Genomic DNA, 27,951 nt, shown 5'->3' on the forward strand with positions numbered 1-27,951 from the left:
TCATACCTTAATTTGAATGTATTAAAAATTATTAGGAGTAGTCCCAAGTTAGGTGAGGATAAAACTTGAAATGTATTATATCCCAAAATAATAATAATAATAATAATAATAATAATAATAAATAAATAAATAAATAAATGGAAAAAAATAATAATTCCAAGTATTAATTAAAAAATAAGCTAATGAATAATTCAAAATTAATTTCCAGCCATTAATGTAAGTTAATTAAATCTATGCAATATATGAAATAATTTATAATAATTCATTCAAATTATTATTAAAATCAATCAATTAAATTTATTTATTTCTTATTAAATATTTAATAATTCATTTCAATATTAAAATAAATCAATTAAAAAAGAATTGGGTATCAATTAGTTAGTGCAAATTTATTTAACATAATTACCGATTAATTAGAATGTGAATTTATTTAAATTAAATATGGGATAAAATTGCACATCTAGTCTCTATAATTAATAATAAATAAAACTAATTAATAAAAAATATTAATTTTATACTGATACCATCCTAATTCAATTCTAGTTTATATTCGAGTACATCATAAGATAGTTATTTACGACCCAAATATCGATAATTTAGTATTTTTAATGTTTATTTGTTGTAGTCGAGTCGGAAGAGATAATCCAACGACATCATATTCCAACAAAATCCTTAATCGTGGCTCCAACTTTCTCGTAATTATTTTCCCTAAAATGCTTATATTGTTGGGTTGAAAACGAGCGGTAAAGTCTTGATTTCCCTTCTCCAACGACTTCACTAGGTGCATGTATTTCTCTAGATTCATCTTCAGGTGTCGATAAGAAAGCGATAGAGAATCTTTTCGTAATATTTTTCCTTAAAACAACTCTATGTATGGCAGATCTCAGCTTCCCGTTGCTCCAAGCCTCCATATAATCTCCAATGTTTACTACAAGAATATCGTCCTCGCTCGACCTTACGGTGATCCAGTCGCCTCCTTTTGATCTCATTTGTAGCCCCCTCATGTCATTTTGGAACACTATCGTCACGTAGCTGAGGTCGGTGTGCTTCTTGAACACTTCAACTTCTTCTTCGGCATTCATGTCTAGAGGAGTGAAACCGTTTATTCTTAGGTAGCCATTACAGTTGCTAAACTCGGGATCATAGAATTTGTTTTCAATATTATCCCCCAAGATGTTTAGTAATAGCTTCACTACTGTTTTCGATACTTCTTTCATTTTGCTTCCATACTCGTCTAGAAGATTACTGCAAATAATCTCGAACATACAAACACAAATTAGTGTCTAAATAAAGAAGATAATGATAGAACAATCGTATAAAATAAAGTCCATCGCGCAGATTTTAACAGCGATGAAAGGAAACATTTTTAAGGAGAAGACAACCTGAATTCAGTAGCATGGTGGCCGAATAGGGATTGAGTGAAACCCTGCGCAGCAGCAGAGGTTGAGAAGTTAGGTCCCGAAACCCTGAAGCTCTCAAAGAAAGGCGACACCACAAATCTCGGGGTGTACGAGGAAACTCCCATTGTCAGTTGTTGCTTGGTCTCCTCGGGAGAAGAAAAAAGCTCATCGGCGCCAGAGATGAGTTTCTCGTAAAACTCCTTCGAAACGCCATGGTTTCTGATGAAGAAGAATCCCAATTCATTGCACGCTCTAAGTAGAGAAGATGCAGTCGATTCAGTCAAGCTTTGACAACCAATGTCTATCACGGGAACTTCCTCAGACATATTCTGTGATATGAACAAATCCTATGATTTTGAGTTGTTGTTTCTTAAATAGTGTTCTTTTCGATTGTTACATACTATTGTATGGTAAAATATTCTCGTTTGTTTATACCTTAATTCGAATGTATTAAAGATTATGAGAAGTAGCGTCCTAAAACAAAAGTCAGAAGTAATTCCAAGTAATTAATATAAAAAATAAGATAATGAATAATTCAAAATTAACTTCAAGCCATTAATGTATGCTAATTAAATCTATGCAATATATGAAATAATTTATAATAATTCATTCAAATTATTTTAGAAAATTAAAACCAATCAATTAAATATATTTATTTATTATTAAATAATTAATAATTTTAATGAACACTTATTAATATATTTTATTATTGAAAATGAATTAGGTATATATTTTAATCTATCAATTAATTACCGCTAATTTATTTATCATAAATACCAATTAATTGGAATGTGTAATTATTTGAATTGAATGAGTTGAAAAAGACTTTTAATCGGGTTTATTTATTTACTAAACTTTAAAAATAATTTTGCGTTTATTAAATATTAATTTAAAAAATATTTAATAAATTTTTTAATTCGTATATAATAGATTTATGACACATTTAATTTCTTTTAAAATTAATTGACTCATTAAATATAAAATTAAATTTTATGTCCACTAAATTTAAAATTCAATTTTATTTTTAGTGGTTTGTATAATAAAAGAAAATGATAAAGATGTCACAGACGGATTAATTAAATAAATAAGCAATAATAATTGACAGATTAATTGCGTCCGTTCCTGTCCGCCGAAGAACGGTTGAATCGATACTAATCCGATGATGTTGGCTCTTTGGAATTGTGATTTCTGTCGGGAGAATCGGACGGCTACGTGGTGAGCGAGATTGGCGCCGGCGCTGTCACCGGCGAGGAAACATTTGGAGAGGTCGGCGATTGGAGGGAGGAGACCGACGGTGTTGTTTTCGTGGTCGAGGAATTGGAGGACGTCGAAGCCGTCGTCGTATTGGGAAGGGAAGCGGTGTTCAGGAGAGAGGCGGTAGTTGACGGAGAGGACGACTGCGGGTATGCGGCGGGCGAAGCGGCGGCAGAGGGTGACGTAGGAGAAAGAAGCGTTGCTGGGAAAGGAGAAGCCGCCGCCGTGAAAGAAGATGAGGATGGGAAGAGAGGTAGCATTGGAGGAAGGGGTAAAGACGCGGATGGAGAGGTTGCGTGAGGAATCCACAATGACGTCGAGGGAGACGACGCCGTGGATGGGCTTGACCGGATTGGGAGCGGATTTGATATCGAAGAGGCGTAGGAGGCGACGGTTGACAGTGCCATTGGGGCGAGCGACGAGGTCGAAGCAGACAGGAGAAGGAAGCAAGGAGACGGGTTTTCAATCGGAGAGAGGGGGATTTGGCAATGGCGGCCGTGGAGGGCGGAGGAGGCGGTGGAGGACGATTTCGGGAGGGGATAGCCATGGGGGATTGACTGAATTAGCAAAGGAAATCAATGAGAGAAGGATGGGAGACCATCCAAATCGAGTTCCAACTATAGTTCATGCATCTACTCCAAAAAAAAGAACTTCATCATATTGACGGTTCGATGATAGGTTCATATTTTCTACACGCTCGATTATCCTGATTGATTTATGTATGCCACTACTCGTAGACCTCATCATCGAACATTGTATTAAGATTAGAGGATAATCGGATCATTCACCTTGCCTAACGCGCATTGTTGATGTTGAAAGGAGGGTTGGGAGATGATTGCTTAAGCAAAGGGAAGTGGAAAATATAAGGATGAGCTGAAATTAATGGATAGCTTTCTTGTTTAAGCATGCCACTACTCGTAGACCTCATCACGTATTGTTCTTTGGCCCTTAGTTACCATACTCTACACCTACCAACTAATGCATTGTTCCTTTTTACTTCTCACAACATTATCTCCGTCGAACATTAAGGTCAATCGTATTGGTTGATCGTATAAAACACTTCCTAATCCAAAGGTTTCCAACTCTTCTTTGCTCCATCATTCACTTATACATGGATGCTACCATTCATAATCGTAAGCATACCTTCAATCACATGACTTACAGATAGAACTCAAATGTATAGAAATCTAAAAGATAATGAAGTTACAACACAACTCCCAAGTGTACAAAGTACTTGAACCTTCCCTCCTTGAGTCCTTATTCCTCCTAACTTCCTCCTTATCCACTCCCCAAATGCCTATATGAGATTCCACGTCGATTGGAGAGGGGAACGAAGTATTCTTTATAGGGGTGTGGAAACTTCTCCCTATCAGACACGTTTTAAAACTGTGAAACTACATAACGAGCCAAAGTGGACAATATTTGTTGGCGGTAGGCTTGAGCAGTTACAAATGATATCAAAGCTAGGTGGTGCCAGCGAGGACACTGGCACCCAAGGGGTGAATTGTGATATCCCGTTGAAGAGAAGAACAAAGCATTTCTTATAGAGGTGTGAAAACCTCTCCAACGCATTTTAAAATTGTAAGGCTGACAGCAATACGTAACATACGTAACAGACCAAAGCGGACAATTAAACTTGAACTGTTACAGCCTAACTTCCTCTCAAGTCCAAATGTATTGAATACTGATAGAACCCAAATGTATTGAAATCTCGAGTCCTCATTCACTCACCAAATGTCTAACTTCCTCAGTACCCACTCCACTCCATCAGTAACCAAATACCACAACAAAGTTCCTAACTAATTTCTAATCTATCCCTAACAGCATTTAGATCAAACATGCAGAAGATATAAATCTAGCCTCACATTAGTTACAAATGAATAAGATCATATATACATAAATAAGAATAACTTTGTTGGCATATCAACCTCTAACAGAATTCCAAAGCAAAGTCACATATGGTCTAGCTCAAAAGTAGACAATATACGAAGAGGGTCATTCCCATTTCTCATAACAATATACACAAAAAGCCATTCAAGATAAATGTTACAATGACACTAACCTTAAAAGCTTAACTAAGCAGTTTAAGGCTTTGAACACAGCTTCCTGTGCTAATACATAAACTACCACTAAGCTCAAAAGCTAATGTGCTAATACATATTAAACTACCATTAAACCCAAAAGCTTAAATTAAGAGTTCAAACCATAGTAGTGATCACTAAACTCTAGAACACTTTAAGCTGATAGGTGAGGGTATAATCATATTCTTTAACATTGCGCAGCTGAAATAAGCTCAAATAGAGTGCAATGGAGGTCAAGGGAAACCAACAGAGGGCAGCTCAAGAATACGTGTAACTAACAATAAGCAAAAGAGAAGCATATATATATATATATATAAATCATCGTGGATTAAGCATTCAATCAATGCAGAAAAGCATAGATAGCAGTGGAAATATAGACCAAAAGAGCAGAGGTAACCAGAACAAGAAGCGCAGTCACAGCATGAACCGCGGACTTGCTTCCACAGGACAGCATTCCAAGGCGAATTTGGATGACATTCACCATGGACAGCATCAGAAACAAGCAACCCATGACCGATCCAACGGCGGAAGCCAACATCCCCAATCTCAGCACCTTCAAATTGATGTGTGCCCTAAACGCCTCATCCACATCCTTACTATTCAAAAGATTAATGGCAAGCTTCAAACCCTGCGCCACAAGAGACGAGAACAGAAAAAAGCTAAACGACACGACCTCGAAAACCAGAAGCTTCCGAGCAACATCAATGCCAGCATCGCAGACCGAGGAATTCTGGAGACTATGCTGCCCAGGCGTGGTCAACGAAAGCCCTACAAATACAGCGATGGTGAAAAGTGAATTGACGTTGACGAGACCGTCCAGTGCCGTAACGTGGACACTGGTGGTGGACGAAGAAGACAACGCCGATGAAGTCCGGATTCCATCTGCTCTGCTCCGATCATTGTAGTACTCCTTAGGGTACGTCTCGGATCTGATTAGAAACAGGAAAATGAGCTGAAAATGAAAAGAAAAAGAAGGGGGAATCGAAGAGAAATTGAGCTTACTCGTCCATTGAAGGCGGAATTTGGCGATGGCGGATTGAGTATTGAGAGAGGGGGAAGAGAAGTTGGCGGGTGGGGATTGGATTACTTGGAGGGATTGAAGTTGGGGAAGTTTTTGGAAGAAGCAAAAGAAAGGGTGTATGGAAGTGAAAGAGATAGCGTTTGGTTTGGGTTTGTGTATGTGCTTGTGCATCTTCGTCAAGCTTTTCAAACTTGGATCCATTTTCTTGGTCATTTCTCGTCAATCTCGACCTCGAGCCCATGGCTGGTTGTGGGCGAGGAGGGATTCGAACCCTCTGATACTAAGGTTCGTAGCTACGTGTTCTAATCCTCTAAGCTACAAGCCCAACACCGTTTTCATTAGATTTGTTCTCGAGGTATCTAAGACGATTTCTTCCCTTATTTACCGGTATCTCCAATAAGCTGTACAACAGTTAATAAGAAGATAAGGAAAGACGAAGAAAGAAAGCCAAAAGTGAAGAAGGAAAGGAGCCGAAAACAAGAAGAAAAGAAAATGAGCAAAAACGAGAGACTAATAACCATAGTCTTTTTCAAATAATGTTTCATGGGAAGACCACCACTGGTCAATCGATGGTCGCTAACCTTTGACCAAATATGTCATTAAATTGATTGACCGACCTCCTTGGTTGGCTAATCCCAAACGAGGTCAAATAAATTGACCTTCTTGATTTTTTTTTTTTTTTTCCGAGAAAATATGCTTAAACCAATTGAATTATGGTTAGGTTGGTAAACCGTAATCTATCTGTCGGTCCAAAGATGTGAATAGGTCCCAAATAACTAGAGATAGGTAAAAAAACATGTCCAAGTCTACTTATTTAGAGATTCTCATTGGCTAACAAACTAGCCGACCCATGAATGAGGTGGGAACGAACTTTCTAAAAATATTGCTCGGGACCATAGTCTGTATAGGATGAAAAGGACGACCCAATATTCTTGAGTTAATTTGTATGACTTGAGCGTTCTTCGTCTAAAAGGTTTAGATCAAATTCTTGTTGTTAAGTGCAATAGAATCATATGAGCTTACTAAATTCACTAACTAGAACAATAAGTTACTTTTTCTAGCACTCTACCGATTGAAGTTAAATATCTCGATTGATATCTGTTCATAGATACCGCGTTAATACAAATTAACCTCCGTATTTTTCATTCTTCCTTCCTTTCTTTTGAAGTTCGTGGAATATGCTAGTGGTCGATCCAATTGTTGAATCCCAGTAGTGGAACCATCCACAAGATCTTCAGCAAAATCATACCAACTTTTGTAATTTCAAGAACAGTTCCTTTTCACAAAATCTATTGCTTATACTTCAAAATTAGTTCTCGCCGTCGAAAACCCACTTCTCCAATCGATCCAATACCATAACCATCCAAACCAAAATTCAGGGTTCTCACAGTTCATCGGCAAGATTCTACGCCGTTGCATCTCTTCATCGTTTCAATGAGCGAAGGGGAAGAGATTTCAGTGAAAATCCACAGAACCCGACTTCCGTTTTGAGCCAAAGTCCACTTCAAACTTCAAGTATTTGCTCTGTTCAGTAGCGCGTCATCAGTTTTCTTCATTTAATCTTCGATTTGTGTGTAAAGCGCTGTCGACGGATTAGGAGTGTTTCTATTCAGTGAGTAATCGTAATTCTGTTTTTGGGGTTTCGTTTTGTCATTCATTCTATGGTACTTTGCTGCTTGGATCCTGAAACGTTCGTAATTTACGGAATCTTTGTTGTTCTTCTATCGAAGTTCATGCCCTAATCTGGCTGCTAATTGAATTTTCCCACATGTCGACTCTTGTGGTTGATTAAAGAGTAAGGCAGATTGTTGAAACTAGGCTGCATTTTCATTGTTCTACATAGTTGATTGATGTTTGTAGTACTACCTAGTTGGAGAATTGCTATATACTTGAATTATTTCACTTAGGTTTTTGATACTGATTCAAAAGAATGGCAATGGTTCATGGTTCACTTAGGTTCTCTATTGATTGATGCTGTTCTGATTGTTTTTCTTTTCCTGCTGTTTGAAGGAATGAAGTTACCTGTCATCCAGGTACAGCAGTGTTCATTTTGTAAATCCATTTTTTTGTTCTTGTTTGTGTAAACTTCTTTGTGCTTCACATCGTGAGTTGATGGAGTCGAACATGATCAAAAGCTTGTGATGGGAAGTTTTCTTATCAAGAAGGCTTCTTTGAGATGAGTCCAATCATGGGATAAGATAGAAGAGTCGATTGTTTCTTATTTCCTTTTTTTAGTTTGAACGAATGGAGGATATTTGTGAGATCCAACATCGATTGGAGAGAGGAACGAGTGCCAACGAGGATGCTGGGCCCCGAAGGGGGGTGGATTGTGAGATCCCACATTGATGGGAGAGGGGAACGAGTGTCAGCGAGGACGCTGGGCCTCGAAAGGAGGTGGATTGTGAGATCTCACACGGGTTGGAGAGGGAAACGAAATATTCTTTATAAGGGTGTGGAAACCTCTCCCTAGCAAATGCATTTTAACAACCTTGAAAGGAAGCCCGAAAGGGAAAGCCTAAAGAGGACAATATCTACTAGCGGTGGGCTTGGGTTGTTACAATACCTCGTGCTCAAATCATTGTTGCTTTATGCTTTTATTTATTTTTCAAAAGTTATATTTCCATATTTAACTTGATATTGGAAAAAGGGTACTTTGCAATCTGGAAAAGGTTACACTTGCTTTCAAATATGGACAATATAATAAATACTGCAATTGGCCTAGATTGATTGAGAATCATAACTAATAAAGAAATTCGGAGTGTACTGGTTATAATATCGTTTCCTATACGCTTTAAACTCATTTGCAATGTTAGTAATGTTGATGAACGTGTTGCAGTGAATTTAGACGACGGATCAGGGCCAGCACACAACGCTATTGAGGTTAACATTCATGCAGCTGAAGGAAATGTGATTTTGGAGCCATATGTGGGTATGGAGTTTGATTCTGAAGATGCTGCCAGAAAATTTTATGCTGAATATGCCAGACAAATGGGGTTTGTTGTACGAATCATGCAGCGACGTCGTTCTGGAATTGATGGAAGAACGCTAGCTCGGAGGCTTGGATGTAACAAACAAGGTTTCTCTCCCAATCATAGAGGGATTTATGGATTGGATAAGAAATCACGGCCTAGTGCACGTGAGGGCTGCAAGGCAACGATTTTGGTAAAAATGGAGAAGTCTGGAAAATGGGTCGTTACACGATTTGTGAAGGATCACAATCATCCCTTAGTTGTTTGCTCCAATGGTTTCAACAGCTCGGTGAGTTATTCTGATTCTCTAACATATGTTCTATGCTTCATGTTTGACAAGAGGACTGTGCTGAATTAGATGCTGTGATACCATGCAAAAGGTTTCTTTGTTTCTTTGTTCATTGATTTTTTTTTGAGTTCGAACATGTGGGGTGGGGTGAGGACTCAAATCTTTGACCTCATACTATCGAGGGGAGGATTTGAGACCTCCCCTTACTCCCTAAGGTCACTCACAACGTTTCATGCCAAGTCGGTTACCTTTACAACCATCCCTTGTGACCGCTCGATACTAAAATGAACATCCTTACTTTTACGATACGAGATAGAAGGATATATATCTAGGGGAGATTCGAGAGTTCTCCTTACTCCCCATGATCGCTTACCAAAAGTCCATCTCTCTCCATATAGGAAGTGTGCTAAATAGTCATAGCCACTCACGACGTTCCATGCGAAAGTCGGTTCCTTTTGCAACCATCCCTTGTGACCAAATAGCTCTAATATAAATTGAACCTCTTTACTTTAACAGGGCATAGAGGGATATGTAACTAAGGGAAGATTTGAGAGTTCCCCATACTCCCCATGATCACTTACCAAAAGTTAACCCTTCTCCGTACCGAAAGTACGCTAAACAGCTATAGCCACTCACAACGTTCCATGTCAAAGTAAGTTTGTAACGGTCCAAGCCCACCGCTAGCAGATATTGTCCTCTTTGGGCTTTCCCTTTCAGGTTTCCTCTCGAGGTTTTGAAAACGCGTTTGCTAGAGAAAGGTTTCCATACCCTTACAAAGAATGCTTCATTCTCCTCCCCAACCGATGTGGGATCTCACATTCCGCCTCCCTTCAGGGCCCAGCATTCTCGCTGGCACTCGTTCCTCTCTTCAATCAACATGGGATCTCACAAAGTTACTTTTGCAACCATCCCTTGCGACCGAATAGCTCTAAGACTAAATTGAACATCTTTTACTTTTACGGACAGGAAATGTAGGGATACATTACTAAGGGAAGATTTGAGAGCTCCCCATACTCCTTATGATCACTTACCAAAAACACCACTCTCCACACCTGCTAAAACCTTTACTTGACTTACCCTCATTCAACCGCAGCTGATGTACATTTATAAGGCAGCTCCACTCCCTTCCATTAAATAGAGAGGTTTCTCCCAAATGTTTACCAAGAAATCGTACATTTTTTTATTGTTTAGACAAAAGTTATATGCACATTTTAGAACCAAGAGAAGATTTAAGTAAATAAATAAAGGAACAACCTGAGCTGCTCAACTGGTCTAAGGCATATAGGGGTGAACTTTTGGAAGGGATCTTGGAGAGTGCGGGGGAGCTCTCTAATCTTCCCCGGGATACCGGGATACGTATCCCCCTATTTCCTATCCATAAAATGAAGATGTTCTTTTTTTAGTATTAGACGGTGATAGGGGATAGTTGTAATAGTCCAAGCCCCCACCACTAGTAGATATTGACCTCTTTGAGCTTTTTCTTCAAGGGCTTCCTCTTAAGGTTTTAAAATGCATTTACTAAGGAGATGTTTCCACACCCTTATAAGGAATGCTTTGTTACCCTCTCCAATCAATGTGGGATCTTACAATCCACCCCCATTGGGAGCCCAGTGTCTTCGCTGGCACACCATCCGGTGTCTGTCTATGATACCATTTGGAACAGCCCAAACCCACTGCTGATATTATCCACTTTGGGCTTATCTCACATCGATTGTGACGAAACAAATTTATCAATTTGGAATAGTAGTAAATGGATGGTTCTATCCTTATCTGATGTCATTGTGGTTGAGGAATTGCTACCTATATCATTGATCTTGGGGTCTGGTCTGTCAATGGAATTGAGGACCCAAGTCTACTACAATCTCTGGTATTACTCAAGTCTAACAAGATGTAACTGGAAGTTCGTGGAAAATTATGGAATCATCGACTTTTCTTTAATCGTAGAACATAAAAAGAAAGATTTTCAGTCGAACGAGACGAACATAGAACACCCATCTAACAAAAATTTGGCATGACATCTACTTGAATTGTTGAGATTGCCAATTTTTTGCTTAGCCTTTGGTTGTAGAAATGCTTCAGGAATTGAAGTAGCGGTAGTACTCTCTATCCACTGCATAAAGCTGGTTACGAATGTGAGTGATTAATGTTGCTTTCAGTGTGCAGACATGAATCTACTTCCTTTATATATTATATTTCAAGTTCTTGGTATATTCAAGAACTGAATCGACATCGACATCGATGCTTGCAGGGCGATAAAGACAAGAAGATCGAGGAACTAAAAATGGAGTTGGAGCATCAGGAGCAACTCTGCATAGCTTATAGGGAAAAGCTTTTCAATTTTATCTCCAAGGTGGAAGAACAAACAGAAGAACTGTCTTCAAAAATACAAGTGATCATCAGCAATCTCAGGCAAGTTGAATCTGGAATCCAAAAACATTATCCATGTCGTCGTCCACAATAGTAAATAGAGTTTAAAATTTGAGTCTCAATAATCTTCTATTTAGGAATGTATAGTAGCCATTGATGTGTTGAACTGAAGATCAGAGTCTTGGACTCTATTATACTTGTTAGTTGCAATCAAAGCGTTATGATTTATGAGTTTCATAGCGTTTTTCGGTTATATATTCATCTAAGAAGTTCGCCTAGAGCGAACATAGCTCAAGTAACTGATAAATTTGTAACGATTTAATCCATTTACTTTCAATTGAAACAATTTTGTTAGGTTTAAAATCAATACAAAACATGTCTTCAATCTCATTCAAATTCAATTTTATGACTAAAATTGACTTTGAATGACTACACGATTGTTTTCAGATCGTTAACAAGTATTGGATTACAATGAATTCCTACTCCTTGATGTTGTTTTAATTATTGAGTTATCTATTACTCATGTCGGGTTACTATATGTAATTATGCCTAATTCAAAGATCAAGAATGTAACTATACCGGCTCGACTTTTCAAATCTAAATAAAATATAATCTTTAAGTTGAGGTCGTTAGATTTGATGTCAGAACCTACAGTAGAAGTTGAAAATCACTTCAAAATTCTGTTTCATCATTCTCTTTCGATTCTAAACACAAAATCATACCATAGTTAGAATTAAATTCAAACATTTGTCGATAAAGATTATCAACTTGTTAATCTAGACAACCATCTATCTAACCCTCCAACATTACCAAAAATTTTGAAATTCAAATCAAGATCAAGCAAAGAGCAAGAGCGGTTGGGTTGTTTGATGATGAGATGCTAATTACAGGACTCATTAGCGAAGGCAAAGCGGTGAGATTGAAGAGCAGCAGCCTCTTTAGATACCAATGCTTTGATGAGCAATGTTTTCACCTCCCAAGCTGAGTATGGGAAATCCCTTCTTGCATACGAATTCAACAGTGCTGCGGTTGCCTCCTTCACTACTCTACCGAACGCCTCCTCTTCCTCTTCCTCATCCGCCACTGCCACCGTCGCCGCCGCCAGTAATGTCATCTCAGATCCGTACCGTTCGTGAGCTCTCGATCCGAAAATCTTCGCCACCGTCGCCGATTCCGGCGCCATCCGAGGCCAAGCCTCTCTCCTACTACTCCAGAACCTGGACGCCTCAAATAATCGAACCAGTCTCAATCCGATCGATTACGTAAAAAAAAAAAAAACTCATGCGTCGATGTGTTTGTGAAAATGTCTACGAGAAAATCTCAATCGATTTAGAGCTTACGAGAGGATTTCGACCTAACTCTGCAGCCTCTCAGAAGAATTAGTGTGTTTGAACGTGTATTTTTTAGAAAAAGGAAATGGAGATCTTACTCTGGAGTGCATCTTCCTCTGGTTCTTGAGAAGAGAAATCCAGGAGGGCGCGATAATGCAGCTTCTCCTGCGGCGGCGGTGGCGAAGTAGAGAAGGAGAAGATAACTGAGTAAGCGAAAAGTCTCCATTGTCTTGGTCTCCGATTTGGGGGAGTGTTTCCTTCGGATTTCTTCAAGAAAGTTTCAAAAACTTTGTCCCGCTTTTTGGGCACTGCAAAAGTGGGGATGGGATCTTTGTGAGTTTTAAATTGTTTATGATGAACTGTACCAAAATTTTGAATATTACTTTTTGATTTATCTAATAAAATGTTTGAATCTATAGATCAATTTTATAAACAAAAATTAATTTTTTTATTACCGTTTTCAAAAAATTAATTTTCGATTATTCATCCTAATTTGTGGAATTTTCAACTCATGTGTTAAGGAACTTGTTATTCATCGAGAGTTCTAATCTTAAACTTAATAGTTGAATTCAAATGGAGGGTTCTACGGTTTGTGATTTAGGGATTCACCCGTCCAAAGAACTCTAAATTTCAGACCATGGAAGTTTCACGTATCATTAGAGAACACTTCTGATATCATATCAACTTGTGTCCTTATTTGCTGGCTTGACATCGTGCTTATATTAACGTGCTGGTACTACCAATTCCGCATATATCTAACTAGATTGTGAACGTGTTGTAAAGCTCCCACATCATTGTTCTAACAAAAGTAACAACGTTTGATCTATTTCTACTTCATATAGTATATAGTTCTGATATCAACAAACCTGCATGAATCAAAGTAGTCCGACAAATGAAGAACCATCAAGCAAAACAACTCGACTTCTCGTGAGAAAATGATTGCCTGTTCTAAGATCTACAAACCTATATGAACCTAAGATTAAAGATAGTATAGAGAATGTAGAACTACCATGCAAAACGAGTTCCCACTCCGTCGAGAAAACGATCAGTATGCCACCCTTTGGCCTGAAGTTCAGATACGAACGGAGTGAACACATCGTTCATCTTTTCGTAAGCCTCGAGCAACACGCTGGCAGTTGGCTCATGAGAAGGCCCTTTTATGTTTGCAGTATATGCAGCTACTAGCCATCCCCGTAATGCATCCTCGCCTGAGGCATCATGCTCCAACACCATGTCAACCCATTTGTGAGTTTGGTTCAAAACAAACTTCTCCTCGGGGAACATTTGTTTCATTTCAACAAGTTTTGATGGCTTAATAACCTCATGTAAAGCCCTTCCTACTTTTACACTTCCAGCATCCTCTATGAGTCTTCCAGGAAAAACAAGATCTTCATGGTACCTTAGGTCAGCGGGACTCGGTATCCTTCCCGACTTAACGAAATCAGCAACGATCATTGCCGTCCTCTGTGGATTCAATGTGTTTATTGGAGTTGCTCGCATTTGCTCTACAACGCAATAGACATGTACAATTGAAAGGAGAGGGGCTGCAACTAACTGCAAGGAATAGAAATTAAAACCAACTAAAAACGGTACTCACATCGAGTCGAATGTATCTCATGCTTGAACCAGATTTAGACAAATGATAAGCAAGATAAAAAAAGGTTAACAAACGAGCTCACCCCTAACAGATATTATCCATTTTAGCCCGTTACGTATTGTCATCAGCCTCACGATTTTAAAACGCGTCTACTAGGGAGAGGTTTCCACACCCTTATAAGGAATGTTTCATTCCCCTCTCCAACTGATATGGGATCTCAAAATCCACCCCCTTGGGGGCCAACGTCATTGTTGACACACCGCTTGATATCTGGCTCTGATACTATTTGTAACAGTCCAAGCCCACCGTTAGCAAATATTGTCCGCTTTAACCCGTTACGTAACACCGTCAGTTCACATTTGTACATTTTTCTCATGTCCATATTCAGTCATTTCCTCAACAACACAAAAAATACCATTCCCCTAGAGTTCAGGATCAGTGTCTACAATAAGCCTACCAAAAAATGCAGAAAACAGAGTAATATCACTCGATAATCATTGAAAAATGCATAAGTATCAGAGCCGGATATCAAGCCGTGTGAAAAATGCATAAATTTATCACCAGTTTATTTTTGTATCTTTTTATAACAGTGAAAAATGCATAAGAACATAGAGAAAAAATCAACTGACAGTGGAAATTCAAGGGAACCTACCTTTCCTTGTATTGATGAACAAATAGTTGACGCTAATTGTAGCCCAGCTCCGATTCCAACAACATTGAAGAGAGTGGAGATGGCTTCCCCTTTGGCAAAAAGGTCACTAAGATTGCCTTCTTTAGCAAATGAAGAATATATTGGTAATCTTGTTGCTCTTGCAGCAACTACAGCCATTCCCTAGCCAGCCCCAGAAAAAGCAGAAGAGAAATTCAAAATCACAAAATAAAGAACATTCTTGTACTCGGAAACTAGAACGGGCGAATACTGATAATACTTCAAACAATTTGCTGAAGAGAGAAGCAACTTAAACCTTTGCAAAGTTGCCTAGGCCGGCCATTTGAAGAAAAAGATGAGGGCATAAGGGAGAAATAACTTCCAAGCCAGCACCAAAGTCATAGAGGACATCAGCTACAGCATAAAATCCGATCGTTTTTTAGAAGCGATGGTCACTTGTCACTTAAGAAACCATAAGTGCACACACACACGATGCGACTCCAAGAAACAACATAATGTCTGTATGGAAATGCTATCTTAAAATGAATAACAAATTGATACAAAGATGCATACCTATAACTCTCCACCTTTTGGGCTCTGAATCCATTCTTGTACCTAAATTGCTGCATATGAGTTTGCCAACATGTTGCATCCCATCCTTTAAAACCTTCCAGGAAGAAAAAAGAAAGAGAGAAGTATATGTCACCAAGCATATGGATCCATAACAAACAATTGTTGAACTTACCCAACTAACAACAGTAGCCTGTGCCGCAGTTGGCCTCAAGCCTGCAGCAAACAGCAGTGACTGAACAGAATTAAGAACTTATATCAATGACCACCATTCTATCATTTGAAGCTGACAGGTAATTATCATATTACTAATGTTAAGAATTATTATGTAATCATAATGCAATACCAAAGATGGAAAGATTTGGATAAAAACCTGAGTTGACAGCACTGACAAAGCTGCACTAGTAACATGTTGCAATGCTCGAAATTGTGTATACCTCAAATATCCTTCATTGACACTGTCAAGTAAGACGGCAATAATCAAGTAGCTAACAAAAGACACTTGTTCATTTACTACTATAACTGTAACAGCTCAAGTCCACCGCTAGCAGACATTGTCTTCTTTGGACTTTTTCTTCCGGGTTTTCCCTCAAGGTTATAAAACGCGTCTGCTAGGGGGAGGTTTCCACACCCTTATAAAGAGTGCTTCATTCTCCTCCCCAACCGATGTGGAATCTCACAATAACTCTTTCAATTTATTATAAATACAACAATCCTCCACCTTACTTGACTGGTGGTGAGATTTATGCAAATCTTGGTGTAATTGTTTAGACTAGTGACAATAAATCATGCAGCTTACCTGTATGGATATCCTGAGGGAAAAAATGTATTGAGGAAGGAATCAACAACACGTTGAATTGCTGGTCTTGAGTCATCAATAATCTTCACCTATAGAGATCAATTTCTTTTTTATATTAGCATCCAATTTGAAGGTTACACAACTGGGAAAAAAAAAAAAAAAAAACCATTTCCTAATTTTAACTTCAAAACGATCATGGTTGAATCAGAAATTTTGTCATACGCTTCGAAATAATTTCCCTTCATCAATCACTCTTCATATTCTATTTTTCCAAAGCAAGAGTTTGGTCTTTTTAGGTATTTTCCTCTTCCAAATGCCTCTCAATGTAATTTTATTCAGAACTTAGGTTTGTTTTAAGAGAACGATCTACTTTAATCCGACCAATTTGAACAGGATTTCCTTTTTCTTTCCATATTTTTTTTTCTTTGGATAAGAAACTAAGCTTTCAGTGAAAAAAAAATGAAAGAATATACAATGGCAACAAATACCAAGCCCACAAAAAAATCCCTCAAGAACCTATAAGAACGGGCTCAAATCTGAAAGAAGAAGAATAAGATGATAATTACAAAAATCGACGAACAAACACTCACAAACAGGCTTTAGACCTCCCCCGCCAAAACCTCATTTAAAGATCTCTCTGCCCTCTAAAAATTCTATTGTTCCTCTCTAACCACATTTTCTTTCCTTTTAAAAAAGCAATTCAATGGTAAAAGAAACTCGAGTTTATGAGAAATTTTTGTCAGAGCATGTGTAAGGGGGTGGGTACCATTAGTTAGGTGGAAACAGTGAGTTAGTTATCATAAGGGTACCATTAAGAAGGGTCTTTTTGAACATTGAAGACTCTACGACAGGGTGTTTTAGAGTTTAGGTTCAGAGAGATGTGCTTTTCGTATGTATTTTTGTAAAGTGCACAAACTAAACCAAAGGCAGCAATATTTTTTTCTTCCCCGATGCCTAACGGTATAGATGTCGAGTCTCTTTTGGATAATTGTTCTGATCTAAATCCCATGCTCACTATTAGCTGATCCATTCATGCTAAAAAAAAGGCAGAGAAGCTAAGATCAACCTAGGTTTCAAAATCATGATTTGACACTGGCCCATTTGCATCATATAGAGCAGCAATGAGAACCAGAAGATTATATCACACGACACTCCATTGGCCATTCAATTTTATGATGCACTGAAGCCTGTTCACTCAATGAACCGCATAACCAAAGGCAAGCCACTAATCCTATAAACTTCTGATGGTAATTCATTCTATAATCATATTACTGATAGTAGTAGCTTAAGTGGATCAGCACCATATGATTGCACAAGTGGAAAATCACATCATGCCTAACGCCTCACGCCTCAGATTGTCTTTCAACTCCATATAAAACTATGAAGCATGGTACTAAACATCAAGCATATCCGGCTACCAAGATAGCCCACATTTACACTAAAAAAAGCAAGAACACCACGGAATTTCCATAAAGAAAAGTAGAATGAATGAAAATTTGGAATGAAATAACCAATGCCCAGAAAGCGAAAAACCATCAGTTATTTAAAACACAGCTCAGAAAACGTTAATGTCAGCTAAACCAGAAGCTCACAGAAAGTTGACCATCGGGTTGAAATTGGCAGCGGCGTGAGACAGACTCGGAGATTTCAATCCAGGAAACAGGACCAGAAGGCGATTTCTCTGCGTCCTTGCGCACGTTGAACTTGTTCTGCGTAGTGGAGGAGATTCAGAAGAAGATAGGGACTGGAATGATAATAAAATTGAAATGTACCAGGAAATCCATGGAGGAAGACTCGCAATTTGCCTAATGACCGTTTCGTTCCAGAGGTGAAAACGCCGCCGCGAGAATCGGAGTTGAAATCCACAATTGCCGCCGAATAAGGAAGTTTTATCTGTTTCTCCGAAGTGGCAGAGACGTTTGTTTCACTATTTTTATTTATTTATTTATTTATTATTATTATTATGTTTTTTTAGTTTTTAAGACTATATTTAAAATGATAATATTTATTTATTAGTTTAAATATTTTATTTTTATCTTCTTTTTTTTGTTCGTTCTATAATTTTTTTTTTTATAATGTCGACACTTCCAAAATTTTCAAAAAATCAGAGTTAAAATCTAGAAGTACGACATGTTCACGTTCGACTCAAATTAATTTTAAAATATATGAATCAACCGAACTTAAAAACTTCATTTATAGGAAATGTGATTCGTGAGAGATAACACACTCATTCGTATGATATCTTTTCACTGATTCCAAAAATAACAAAGTTACGAGGGTTGATGTGAGATTCCATGTTGGTTGGAAAGGGGAACGAAACATTCTTTCAAGGATGTAAAAATATACTCTAGCAGATGCATTTTAAAGCCTTGAGAGGATGTCTTTTAAAACCTTGAGTAGAAGCCTCGAAGGGAAAGTCCAAAGAGGGCAATATCTCCTCACGGTGGACCTGGGCTGTTACAATTGATATCCAAAGTGAAAAATATAGAATAAGAGAATCGCTCACATAGCTAATGATAGATTGAAGATCCGAGCTAATGATAGATCGAAGATCCGACCGTATCCCCTTCATTTATAATCTAAACAAGCATGATCAAACACAGATAAATAGCTACACTTCCCTACGTTGGCCTCCGTAAGGATGAGCCGAGTCCGTGGATTTCTGTAGATGCTGCCATTAGAGGCTTCATTTACAGCATTCACAACGCCGAGTCCTGATCATCGTCATAGTCAAAATCTTGCTCGCTTGATTGTCTCATTCTCTTTGCATCCCTCGGGGTCGGTCTTCCCTTTTTGGGTTTCCCTCTGCACATGAAATGCACAAATTTGTATTATGTACAAACTATCTGAAGATAAAACACCTTCAAAGCTTTACAAAGTAAGATAGTTACAGGGTTCAGAGAAGTTATTTCCTTTTCCTCTTTTATCTGTGGTTGTTCATTGTTAAATGGTGTTTTATGTTGCAGAAGTTTAAAGCAAAATTATCGAAGGAAGGAGAAAATTGGCAGAATACTAACTGTCCATTGGAATATATGCCACCGCCTTTAGATCTGCCAGGACCTAAGTCGGATCTCCCATCTGCAACAAGGTTCACAAAAGAAGACGATTAAATTTAATCACAAAAAATCAGAAGAATTTATTCTTAGCGTTAAGACTCACCATCACGTCCAGCTGCAAGCTCTTCAGCCTGAAAATTAAAGCGAAAAAGAATGGTAGAATATGAAATCTAGAGCAAATTTGTAACCACTCAAGCTCACCCCTAGTACATATTATCCGATTTGGCCCGTTACGTATCGCCGTCATCCTCACAGTTTTAATATGCCTCTACTAGGGAGAGGATTTCACACCCTTATGAGAATGTTTCGTTCCCCTCTCCAACCAATATGGGATCTCACAATCCACCCTTTTTGGGAGCCCAGCGTCCTCGCTTGCACACCGTCCGGTGTCTGACTCTGATATCATTTGTAACAGCTCAAGCCCAACGCTAGCAGATATTGTCCACTTTGGCCCGTTACGTATTGTTGTCAGTCTCACGGTTTTAAAACGTGTTTACTAGGGAGAGGTTTCCACACCCTTATAAGGAATGTTTCATTCTCATCTCTAATCAACGTGGGATCTCACAAAACTATACTAGAAACTATGGGGGGAGAGGAAGAAAGGTTATGACAGTGGGAGGTCGTAACATACGAGAAAAGGGGAAATTAAAGTACTCAGCCAGAAGTACAAGACAACATATTTTACATTTTCCAGATAGAAAACAAAGTATACTGTATAGTATATGCAACGAGCTTCACCATTAATTTATTCAGTCTATAAATCCATAAACATAAACCGATTTCAAATTACAAGTCTGCAATTTCCTAAGTTTTAAAAGAAACACACACACAAAAACAACTTTTCAATAAGAATTCGGAAGGCTACAACAAGACACAAAAGCTTCAAATAGTATACCCCAACATTATATAGATCTAATAAAACCCCAAATCATAGTTCAATCACCTCCACAAAAATACAAAAAATCGTCCCAATTTGAAGTAATTACCATAGTGGAGTACAATTTTAATTTTATTATAAAAAGAAGCTCAAAGATAACAATTATTAGCAAAATTATGAAACGCTCTCCACTTCCTAGAAAATCCCTAAAGATCCTATATAGTTTCTTTCTAACCAAATACCCTAAACACATAATTACATAAAACATTAATTTTTCCTTTGAAGAAAGTATAATAAAAAAGTTCCATGATAATCTCTATAAGCGAAAAGTGAAGAATCCAATTTAGTCCAAAAAATTGTAGAACCAAATACCAAAAGTTTCTAGAATACAAATATTATGGCAAATGGCTAATGCTTCAGATCCTAGAAAGCAAAGCATACACTAAAATGGATCCAACATCAATCTGGATATCTTATTAGCCCCAAACTTAAGACCTTATACCGAATAGGATGTCCTTGTCTTAGCCCTCTAGATGCATTTATCATTTGTACATAAAATTTATTAAAAGCTAGTTTACATTTGTTTTACATGAAAAATTATATCTCTTGTATCACACAACTAAATTTCCACTTCAGACACAGGTTAAGAATCGAAGTACATACAGCAGGGGAGGTAACAGAAGACAGTGAGAAGAGCCTATCTTCAAGCTGAAACTTCCTAGACCGCTTTAAACTGCATCCACAAGTATTCATAAACTTTACCTCACTTACTTTTTTTTTTTTTTACTTAAAAAAATAGCCTTGGAATGACTTTACAATAAAAAGGGGAAACCTTTTGTAAAAATAATGAACATTAAATGACCACCACAGCCCAAATCTCCTCTTAAGAACTGAAGTGTCACTTCTACAACTTATGAACTAAACGGAAATTAATTTAGAACTTAAATTAAAACTTCAGAGACCAAAAGTGTGATTTTTTCTAAATTATATTTCAATTGGAAAGAGAGTATTTTATTGATCCCATTTCTAAATTAAAACTCAGTAAACGTAAATCTTCATGTGTTAAGACAGGTAACATGCATGAATAACGAGAACTAATATGAATAATATTATAGACACTCCATACAGAGCAGTACTCTAAGATGCAGACAGGAATCCTTCAAAACCTTTCAATACATTCCCACATTGGCTTGGATCCTGTAGGTAATTAGTCTCCATGTCATAAACCTGCATATATTACCGGATATAAGTATTAAAATTAGATGGAAGTAAAACCAAAGAAGCAATCCTATTAGTTTTCTTAGAATACAACACTGCTTGTTTTGTTAACGAGGTAAGCTATTGTACTTTAACTTCTCATGAAAGAAGGATGTAAACTTATTGTAACTTTACAAATAATAATATCAACAAAAAAGTCTCTATTTCTTGTTCAAAAATTAGAAGGGAAGTGAAAATTACTTTCTACACTGGAAAAGTGTTGGGAGAAAGCTTCTTAAGACCTTTGATATTCCACAGGTATTTGATAGAATATAAAAGGAAAATACTCTCCCGCCGTTAACTGGAGTACGGCTTAAAAGTAAAGCTCGGTTGTTGCTGGCTAATGCAGTGAAACTAATCTTTAGCGTATGTGGTTTCATAGAACAAGTGTGACAGTGTATTCAGAACAAGTGACGCAAGATTTCGTAGAACAAGTGGCAAAAAACGTAACAACTATAAAAGCGTAGGAACCCAACTAGAATCGAAACAAAAATCCTCTAAAAGACACTGTCGAGTTCATATTCATAAATCAGAAGCACAGAAATTCCAAAACTCTTGTCAAGGAATCAAAGCAAACCTGTTTCTCAATACTCCGAAGCTCGTCGTGGAGCTTTGCTCTCCTGGTAAGAAGACCAGCAAGCATTGCAGACGGATTTGTGGCTGTCTTTTGACCTGAAGCACATTTTTCCGTAATCTAAGAGAGTGAACGAAGCAATTGATCAACAAATTCAAATTGAGAAGAAAATGCAAAATTGGAAAGGAATTCAACAACGGTTACCTTCAGCTTCCATAATCTCGCGGGAAACCTGGAAGCCCTAAAAAGATAAATGGGGCAAATTTTTATCGACGCCGGGAATCTACGTTCCGTTTCTCACTTCTTAATTATTAGTAAACATTTTTTAAATAACAAGGTCAAATTATATTTATTTCCCCCTAATTTTTTTAATTATATAAAAAAAATATATACTTTTATCTCTTTCACATCTCTTCCAAAGAATTCTCGATGCCAAATCAATGCCAAAGACAACATGTCGGTAGGATTCAAACAAATTAGCTTATCCGAAAAAAGCACGGTTCGTTAGAAGATTTATCTCGTGCCTAGTATTGCACGATTCCACCCTGCAAAAATCTCGATTCATTCTATCGAAGTTCATCTAGCATTGTGTACGGTCACGTGAAATGATCCATTTCCCCCAAAATGATCTAGTCCAACAGGGAAACCTCAAATCATCGAGTCAAATTTTCTAATCGTTCTTTAGAATTGTTTGAACATAGGCTTGAAACAAAGCCTAGCTTCGATAAATAAGTATTTTGCCTTGGGATAGTCGATATAGTCGGCATATATAGTTTATAGCCGTCCGTTTAAACTCAGTTCATAATTTACACTTCCTGTTTTCAAACATTAGCTAAAATTTCATTTAGCCATACCATTTTATGAGCCAACTATTTGATACAATACAATACAAGTTGTGTTTTCACAAACCTAGCTTCTTTGGTCTTAGATAAGTTCCAGAACCTTGACGTAAACCAGGCATAGAAACTTGTTGCTGCTGCTGTCTCCTCTTCTCCCTTTCCTTCTCCTTGTTTTCTCTCTCGGACTCGACTTGAATCTTTCTTAACGACTCCATTTCTTCTTCCATGGCTGTTTTCGATTCTTTTTGCCTTTTCTTATGCTCCAAGAGCGATGTATCTGACTCCTTGACGGAGAAGAACATCGGTCCAAGTTCAGCCAACCATTGAGGCTCGACTGCAGTTGCACACTGCATATACTCCTTTGTCGTCAAAATCAGTTCGTGATACACGACGTGATCGGGAGTACATCCCATGCCATACAGAGCACTGCTTGGATGAAGATGGCATGGCATCCCATTCCTGCAGTTCACATATTCTCCCACACCCTTCAGTCTAGCTGCATTGTGAAAATAAGCAGAGCAGATAGCTTTTCTCACGAGATCCGTATCGGGCCAACAGGATGTCAGAGGTATTTTTAGAGTCTTCAAAATGTCTAACAACTGCGACCGCACCTCTCGAGCCTTTCGTAGCCCTTTGACGTGCAAGAAATGGTCATTGCACCAATCCCCCCTGTACTGGTGTTGTTTCCATTGCTGATAAACGTTATACAGCGTTAAATGGTCGGATTCTGGTATGAAAAACCTTTCCCTTGCAGCATCACTCTCCTCGACTCGATCTTTGGGTCGGAAAAACACTGATGGTACTGAAAGCATTGAAACAATCGTCAGTACCTCATCGAGGCACCCGAGCTGTTCGCCCATCAAAAGCATTTTGGCCAGTGGGGGATCTAGGGGGAACTCAACCATCTTCCACCCAAGTTCAGTCAAACCTCCTACATTGTTAAGAGCCCCCAATACCCACAACTGGTACATAGAGTTAAGAATGTTATCTTGTGGTGGTGGATCCATGAAGTCGAAATCCAGTAAGTTCTCAACTTTAAGAGATTTAAGCAGCAAAACAACATTCCCCAGGTTGGTTCTTTGGATCTCTGGCACAGGACTTGGCAACATTTCGTTTAAGTACGCACTTTCTGTGTACAAACGGTAGCAAGTACCAGGTCCAGTTCTACCGGCACGTCCAGCACGCTGATCAGCAGCAGCACGACTTACTGGAAATACTTGTAGTGCATCCATACCCATTCTAGGGTTATACACTTTCATTTTACCATAACCAGTGTCAATAACGTAAAATATTCCATCAACAGTCAAGGAAGTCTCGGCAATATTGGTGGCAACAATGCATTTACGAGCGCCATCTTCAGCTTTCTGGAATATCTTCGCTTGCAAGTCGGCTGGCAGCTGCGAATATATGGGAAGTATCAAAAGTTTGGGCACCCCCTTTTTTGTGGTTGAAATGAGCTGTTCGATACGCTCTGCAAGGGCGAAACAGGCTGCCTCGATCTCGTCTTGGCCAGTCATGAAGATAAGAATGTCACCAGGAGGGCTTGTGATATGGATGGTCATAGCCTGCTTTACGGCTGCTTCGACGTAATCTTCACATGGAGTTTTGCTGTACAAAGTATTCACAGGAAATGTTCTCCCAGGGATGTGAAAAATGGGGACACTGCAAATATTTTTTGTGCATTAGTTATAAGAGGCATATCAACCCAGATATACACACATGGATAAACAAAAAATAAAAAACTAAATCAAAAGTACCTTCCAAAAAAGTTCGAAAACTTTTGAGCATTAAGAGTTGCAGATGTCACGATAAGCTTGAAATCACGACGTTGGGCAACCACCTTTTTCAAGATCCCGAAGAGGACGTCCGTGCTAAGTGACCTCTCATGTGCTTCATCCATTACAATTACACTGAAAGAGAATGATAAAAGTCAACAAAAAAAGAACATTTTCCTCCCCGAAATAGAAAACAAATCTGAACATGGCATACCGGTACTTTTCGAGATCAGAATCTTTGAGAGTTTCACGCAGAAGAACTCCATCAGTCATATACTGAAACAATATGAGGACAGGTTATTCACAACTAGCATTATCAAACATGAACCTTATAATCATATGGGTAATGAATAGAATGCCATTCATCCTTGAACCCATCTCAACTCAACTGTGGTTGAGATATGCCATCATATAATAACTAGAGACAAAAAAAAAAGAATAAAAAAAATAAAAAATAAAACTAGCCGTGGAAGATCTCATAGAATGAAGAGTGATACACGTTCTGAGAAGATGTATTCACCTTAATAATAGTTGTCGGCCCAGTTACATCCTCGAATCGAATGGCATAACCTACTTTATCACCCAACTCGCACTCCATCTCTTCGCTGACTCTTTTGGCTACACTCATAGCTGCCACACGCCTTGGTTGGGTGCAACCAATGATACCATTTGTGGTATAACCATCCTCAAATAGATACTGTCAAAGTATGTTGGTGTTAAAAGAGGTAACCTAATAAACTATTTAAGGGTGAAAAGGTAGTTAATGATGAATAAACCTGAGTCAATTGTGTGGTCTTTCCTGAACCAGTTTCTCCAACCACCACAATCACTTGATTTTCACGGATAACCTACAAAAGACATTAGTTCAGTCCATTAAAAAAAGTTTAAAATAATCCAACAACAGTCTTCTGCCCCAACACAAGATGATAAGAATCCACAAACAATTTTATTTGTGTATTTCTAGATACAATTTGTCAGCACAATCACTAAAGAAAATATCTATTGATGATCAAAAGAAGGATGACAATTTACCACCTAATTCAAACATTTGAGAAGTCTTCATTTTTTTTTTTTTAAATAAAAAGACCAACTTTCATTGAAGAAAAAAAAATGCAAGAATACTAAGGGCAAGGACAAAACAAAGCTCACAAAAGAGAGCAACCCTAGAAAAAGAGGTTTCAATCAAGTAAAATATAACTTTCTCTAGACCCTATCCAAGATATTCCAGCCAAGTTTGAAGATTTTTATTACCCTAACTATAAACTATAAATGGGAAAGAACTAAAATAACGAGATGAAGTAATGAAGGAGAACAAACAGAAGGAAAATAATTATAACCTGTAGCAGATCATCTCTGACTGAATATATAGGAAGATATTGTCTTTGTTGTGCTAAGGTATTTGACTTAGCAAAGTCACTCACTGCTTCCCCCTTCTTCATGTGCTGCGCAAACTTCGCATCTTCCTTGAAATTGACCTCACCTTCATCACCTACTGCTGCAGTATCTGCATCTATCTATCATATTAAAAAAAAAAATACATTAAGAACCATTATGGAAAGGGCACCAAAAGACATCATCTTTATCTTGCAAAGAATCACACAAACCTGCTCTGCTGTTTTTTCAACACCAAGGATATCACCAAGTTTGGAGCCTGCAAGCTCCCAAAAGCGTTGTCGTGACTTGTTCATGTTTTGTTTCTCATGAATTTCCCTGACCAACGCAGATCCTTTGCGCGATATTATAGCCATATCTGATGTAGCATCTTTTATTGGCATTATTGGTTCGGCTTGTTTGGTAAAAACAACTCTTCCATCAAGGAAAGGAGGCTTTGTATCTGTCACAAAATGCAACAACTTTAGCTTCAACTCAGCCAACATAACGTTACAGTTATCACATACATGAAAGAATACTTCTTACCGTGGACAAGAAGAATGACTTTTTTCTCTTCCTCATCATCAAAGTCAGTCTGCACCTCAGTACCCCTAACAGCTCCAGATCTCAAAAGTTGTCGGTCTTCCCATTGTGCATTATCTGCAGTGAGCTGAGACAGCTTTTTGCTCTGAGAAAGGGTCATCTTGGTTCCATCTCGACGGACCTGCATCATAGATCATGTTAACTCACTTTCATAAAATTTTAATTTTTTCAACAAGAAATGGAGAACGATATATGTTGAAAGAGGATCAAACCAAGGAACATCTAAACAATTCCTTAAATTTTCTCCATTACCAAATATTCACAGGATGGAAACTGTTCTAAAGAACGCGCAGTAGATGCTGATTTGAAACTAAAGAGCTTTTAAATAGACAAGGGACAGAGAACTGAACCAACCAAGCTATATTTGGAGTATACAGATATTGAAATAAACATGGACAACATGGCAATTCTTTTGGAGTTCTTGATAGATCTAATAAAAAAAACTAGAATATAAACAATGTGTATTGATAAACATAATAGTCATATAAAAGTATAAAAAAAAACCCGGCAATTGCCACTTAAACAAAAATTCTCAGAGGATATTTGTAACATAACTATAATTATGATTAAAAGGATTAACTTAACTATAAATTTGTCTTCAATGTTTCAAGTCACATTGGTAAATATAGTAATTAAATCAAATTGTCATAACTCGACCATTTATATTTTTGAAGATGAAACTAATCAATATTAGCCCTCAAATTCTTACACAAGGCGTAAAGATTTTAAGCCTCAGTGCGTTTTCACCCAAATGTAAGCCCCTTATGCTCCAACGAAGGCATAAGCCTCGAGGCTAAAGCTAAAGCCCTGCCACGAGTCAAGCTTCAAGGCATAAGCCTCATTGGATAAAAGAAGATGGGATTTTATGATAAACCCAAGCCTCAATTAAAAATTTTAATTCAATAGCAACTTGCAGCAGACGAAGTAGATGACACTTAAAACTAATAAAGAATTTCTCAACTACAGCCCTTTATGCAGAGAAGTTACCAATGGTGTTGATAGAAGTTGAATTATAAAGCATGTAACACACATCAATCTAGAAAAATAAATTGAACGTGTTGAACATACCAATCTTTTGGCCAGCTCAGCTTCTTTCTTCTGGAAGGCAGCATCATCTCCAAAGTAAAATGATGAGCTATCAGCATCGAACATTGTATTACCTTCATCTCTATCATACCTATGCAAATGAAATTAACAATGGTCATAGGTTTAGAAAAGTACTAAGCTGGTACAAGAGCAAATCCGAAAAAAAAAAAAAAAAAAAAAAAAAAA

At 37.8% G+C, this 27,951-nt stretch overlaps 5 protein-coding genes and 2 pseudogenes across 9 annotated transcripts in view; 1 reads left to right on the forward strand and 6 right to left on the reverse strand.

Annotated features, from left to right (window-relative positions):
• Window positions 1–581: 581 nt before the first annotated feature.
• On the reverse strand, window positions 582–3,332 carry LOC111807796 (annotated as a pseudogene).
• Window positions 3,333–4,636: 1,304 nt separating this feature from the next.
• Window positions 4,637–6,069, reverse strand: LOC111806395. Its single transcript, XM_023691686.1, has 2 exons — window positions 5,738–6,069; window positions 4,637–5,664 (listed from the first exon to the last, which is right to left on the reverse strand). The coding sequence occupies exons 1-2, from the start codon at window positions 5,995–5,997 to the stop codon at window positions 5,076–5,078; spliced, it is 849 nt and encodes a 282-aa protein (XP_023547454.1). The 5' UTR covers window positions 5,998–6,069; the 3' UTR covers window positions 4,637–5,075.
• A 776-nt stretch (window positions 6,070–6,845) lies between these two features.
• On the forward strand, window positions 6,846–11,634 carry LOC111807377 (protein FAR1-RELATED SEQUENCE 5-like). 2 transcript variants are annotated; one of them, XM_023693082.1, is made up of 4 exons: window positions 6,846–7,368; window positions 7,767–7,789; window positions 8,593–9,014; window positions 11,263–11,634. In XM_023693082.1, exons 3-4 carry the CDS (start codon window positions 8,688–8,690, stop codon window positions 11,473–11,475), a joined length of 540 nt encoding a protein of 179 aa, XP_023548850.1. In that variant the 5' UTR covers window positions 6,846–7,368; window positions 7,767–7,789; window positions 8,593–8,687; the 3' UTR covers window positions 11,476–11,634. The 2 variants fall into 2 exon arrangements, with proteins under 2 accessions (XP_023548850.1, XP_023548849.1); XM_023693081.1 differs by lacking the exon at window positions 7,767–7,789 and having other exon boundaries at window positions 6,852–7,368.
• Window positions 11,635–12,051: 417 nt separating this feature from the next.
• Window positions 12,052–13,076, reverse strand: LOC111807417. The gene is made up of 2 exons (XM_023693137.1): window positions 12,811–13,076; window positions 12,052–12,598 (listed from the first exon to the last, which is right to left on the reverse strand). Exons 1-2 carry the CDS (start codon window positions 12,936–12,938, stop codon window positions 12,262–12,264), a joined length of 465 nt encoding a protein of 154 aa, XP_023548905.1. The 5' UTR covers window positions 12,939–13,076; the 3' UTR covers window positions 12,052–12,261.
• A 443-nt stretch (window positions 13,077–13,519) lies between these two features.
• Window positions 13,520–18,254, reverse strand: LOC111806553 (protein root UVB sensitive 2, chloroplastic). Its single transcript, XM_023691920.1, has 9 exons — window positions 18,100–18,254; window positions 17,920–18,036; window positions 16,328–16,416; window positions 15,902–15,986; window positions 15,704–15,763; window positions 15,532–15,625; window positions 15,275–15,372; window positions 14,962–15,141; window positions 13,520–14,266 (listed from the first exon to the last, which is right to left on the reverse strand). Exons 1-9 carry the CDS (start codon window positions 18,109–18,111, stop codon window positions 13,718–13,720), a joined length of 1,284 nt encoding a protein of 427 aa, XP_023547688.1. The 5' UTR covers window positions 18,112–18,254; the 3' UTR covers window positions 13,520–13,717.
• A 556-nt stretch (window positions 18,255–18,810) lies between these two features.
• Window positions 18,811–22,407, reverse strand: LOC111806372 (annotated as a pseudogene).
• Window positions 22,408–22,778: 371 nt separating this feature from the next.
• The window catches only part of LOC111806717 (pre-mRNA-splicing factor ATP-dependent RNA helicase DEAH7), an 11,490-nt gene continuing 6,317 nt past the window's right edge, over window positions 22,779–27,951 (reverse strand). For all 4 annotated transcript variants that reach the window (XM_023692151.1, XM_023692152.1, XM_023692149.1 and 1 more), the window contains exons 11-19: window positions 27,748–27,856; window positions 26,623–26,800; window positions 26,310–26,539; window positions 26,043–26,219; window positions 25,482–25,553; window positions 25,226–25,402; window positions 24,920–24,981; window positions 24,688–24,840; window positions 22,779–24,592 (exon numbers count right to left, since the gene is read on the reverse strand). In XM_023692151.1, coding sequence (XP_023547919.1) covers window positions 22,993–24,592; window positions 24,688–24,840; window positions 24,920–24,981; window positions 25,226–25,402; window positions 25,482–25,553; window positions 26,043–26,219; window positions 26,310–26,539; window positions 26,623–26,800; window positions 27,748–27,856 — 2,758 coding nt within the window. In that variant the 3' untranslated portion in view covers window positions 22,779–22,992. The remainder of the gene's footprint in view (window positions 24,593–24,687; window positions 24,841–24,919; window positions 24,982–25,225; window positions 25,403–25,481; window positions 25,554–26,042; window positions 26,220–26,309; window positions 26,540–26,622; window positions 26,801–27,747; window positions 27,857–27,951) is intronic.

The sequence above is a fragment of the Cucurbita pepo genome, chromosome LG12 (assembly GCF_002806865.2).
Source record: "Cucurbita pepo subsp. pepo cultivar mu-cu-16 chromosome LG12, ASM280686v2, whole genome shotgun sequence".
NCBI classification, from domain to species: domain Eukaryota; kingdom Viridiplantae; phylum Streptophyta; class Magnoliopsida; order Cucurbitales; family Cucurbitaceae; genus Cucurbita; species Cucurbita pepo.